The 1,822-nt window shown below is 36.7% G+C and overlaps 1 protein-coding gene across 1 annotated transcript in view; it reads left to right on the top strand.

The window, feature by feature from the left end:
• Positions 1-230: 230 nt before the first annotated feature.
• med24 (mediator complex subunit 24) overlaps positions 231-1,822 on the top strand; it is a 35,754-nt gene continuing 34,162 nt past the window's right edge. The window contains exons 1-5 of the mRNA XM_015384756.1: positions 231-346; positions 580-727; positions 809-891; positions 970-1,008; positions 1,078-1,151. Of these exons, the coding sequence (XP_015240242.1) occupies positions 598-727; positions 809-891; positions 970-1,008; positions 1,078-1,151 (326 nt within the window). The 5' untranslated portion in view covers positions 231-346; positions 580-597. The remainder of the gene's footprint in view (positions 347-579; positions 728-808; positions 892-969; positions 1,009-1,077; positions 1,152-1,822) is intronic.

Below are 1,822 nucleotides of genomic sequence, written 5' to 3' on the forward strand. Positions count from 1 at the left end.
AATCTCTTTGCTGCTGTAAACCCAGAATTTCCCCATTGTGGGAAAACAAAGGGATTTTCTTTTCTTTTTTATTCTATTCTATTCTATTCTATTCTATTCTATTCTATTCTATTCTATTCTATTCTATTCTATTCTATACAGTTTGTCCTTATTTTCATCGACGTTCTAACTCCAGCTCGGTAGGTGGCGGTAAATACACCTCCAGTTTGTTTGCCAGCCGTCATTTAAACTTAAAAAGAAGAAGAAGAAGCGTCTTCTGACGTAGGTGACGTCACTTCCTGGAGTCAGTAGACACAATCGATGTATAAACAAAACCAATTAAAGCCTTAATAAATCATTGGAGAAGGTAAGCTTTGTGTTAGCAAATCCATTTCCGTTTTTCTGTGAAGCAGCGTCATCTCTGCACTTTGAGGTAGTTTGTATAAGAATAAACTTAATGAGTGCTGAACAGCTAACGGCTAACAGGCTAACAGTGGGCAAATTGGTGAATGGATTGCGCAAGCTTTTGATGTTTTTATGATATATAATTAATGCAAGATGCGTCTTTTCTGTGTATGTTTTTTTTTATTATTATTTAAGGTGTTGAGTCCGACTAGGATGAAGGTGGTGAATTTAAAGCAAGCCATTTTACAGGCTTGGAAGGAGCGATGGAGTGACTATCAATGGGCAATTAACATTAAGAAAAACTTCCCTAAAGGGGCAACGTGGGACTACCTCAACTTTGCAGGTTTTTATGCTCACTTGACATTAAATTGGTCAATTTACTGACGCTGTCTCCTCGGGTTTAAATGCTCTGTCTGTGTTTCAGAGGCTCTGATGGAACAAGCGATGATTGGACCGTCTCCCAACCCACTCATTTTGTCCTACCTTAAATATGCTATAAGTTCACAGGTAGAAGAAAAAGTTCTATAACTGAGCATGATGTTAAGCTGTGTTCTGCTAATTAAGTAAGTGTTTGATTTGTTTCAGATGGTGTCTTATTCCAGTGTGCTCACAGCCATCAGCAAGGTAAACTAATGGCTTATAGTTTGTTATTACAGCCTAATATCTGCTTCATGATTTTTTCATGTTTTCCAGTTTGACGGTTTTTCTCGGGAGCTGTGTGTCAAATCACTGCTGGAGATAATGGACATGTTCTGCCATCGTCTCAAGTATGTTTACATTTAACATCTCGTCAATTATGCAAATTATAAACTAGAAAATACCCAAATATTCACTGCAATATCAATTAGGGTTATATGACAACAATCCATATAAATAAATATCCATATAAATATCTGTAAATTATGACATTAGTTTATTTGTCTGATATCATAACCAACTGATGTGTTTGTAAGCGTATGTTTTTGTTATTATCCATGGGAAAATTATTGGATTACTCCCTCATACCTGGAAACAACTTGGTCATCTTTTTAATAATGATTAATAATACTGTTTTTTTTTATCTTAAATTAGAATCCTGCTATTTAATGGAGAAGTCCGGTCAGCAAGGAATGATCAATGGATCATTATTTACACCTGAAACTAATACATTTGCGGTGATTTAAAAAATTTAGCTTTAATCAGTAAAAAAATAAAAACAATAGTTTTCGTCGCAATCACTGACTCTAGGAGCGGCCATTTTTCCCCAAATATAGTAACCCCTCCCTCCTGCCATCTTCCAGCAGTGACGTCACGGTGCGGTAAGCCTAGCGCCATTCTCCCCGCTTTTCCAGAGGACTTCACCATTGAAATTCACCAGAGCTATAGTGAAACTGACAATGCCCACGTGCATGGCAGCTGGATGTTGGAATACATCGGGTAAAAGTAAAAGTAAAAGTAA

Source organism: Cyprinodon variegatus, unplaced genomic scaffold, assembly GCF_000732505.1.
Source record: "Cyprinodon variegatus isolate N-32 unplaced genomic scaffold, C_variegatus-1.0 Scaffold322, whole genome shotgun sequence".
Classification (NCBI taxonomy): Eukaryota; Metazoa; Chordata; class Actinopteri; order Cyprinodontiformes; family Cyprinodontidae; genus Cyprinodon; species Cyprinodon variegatus.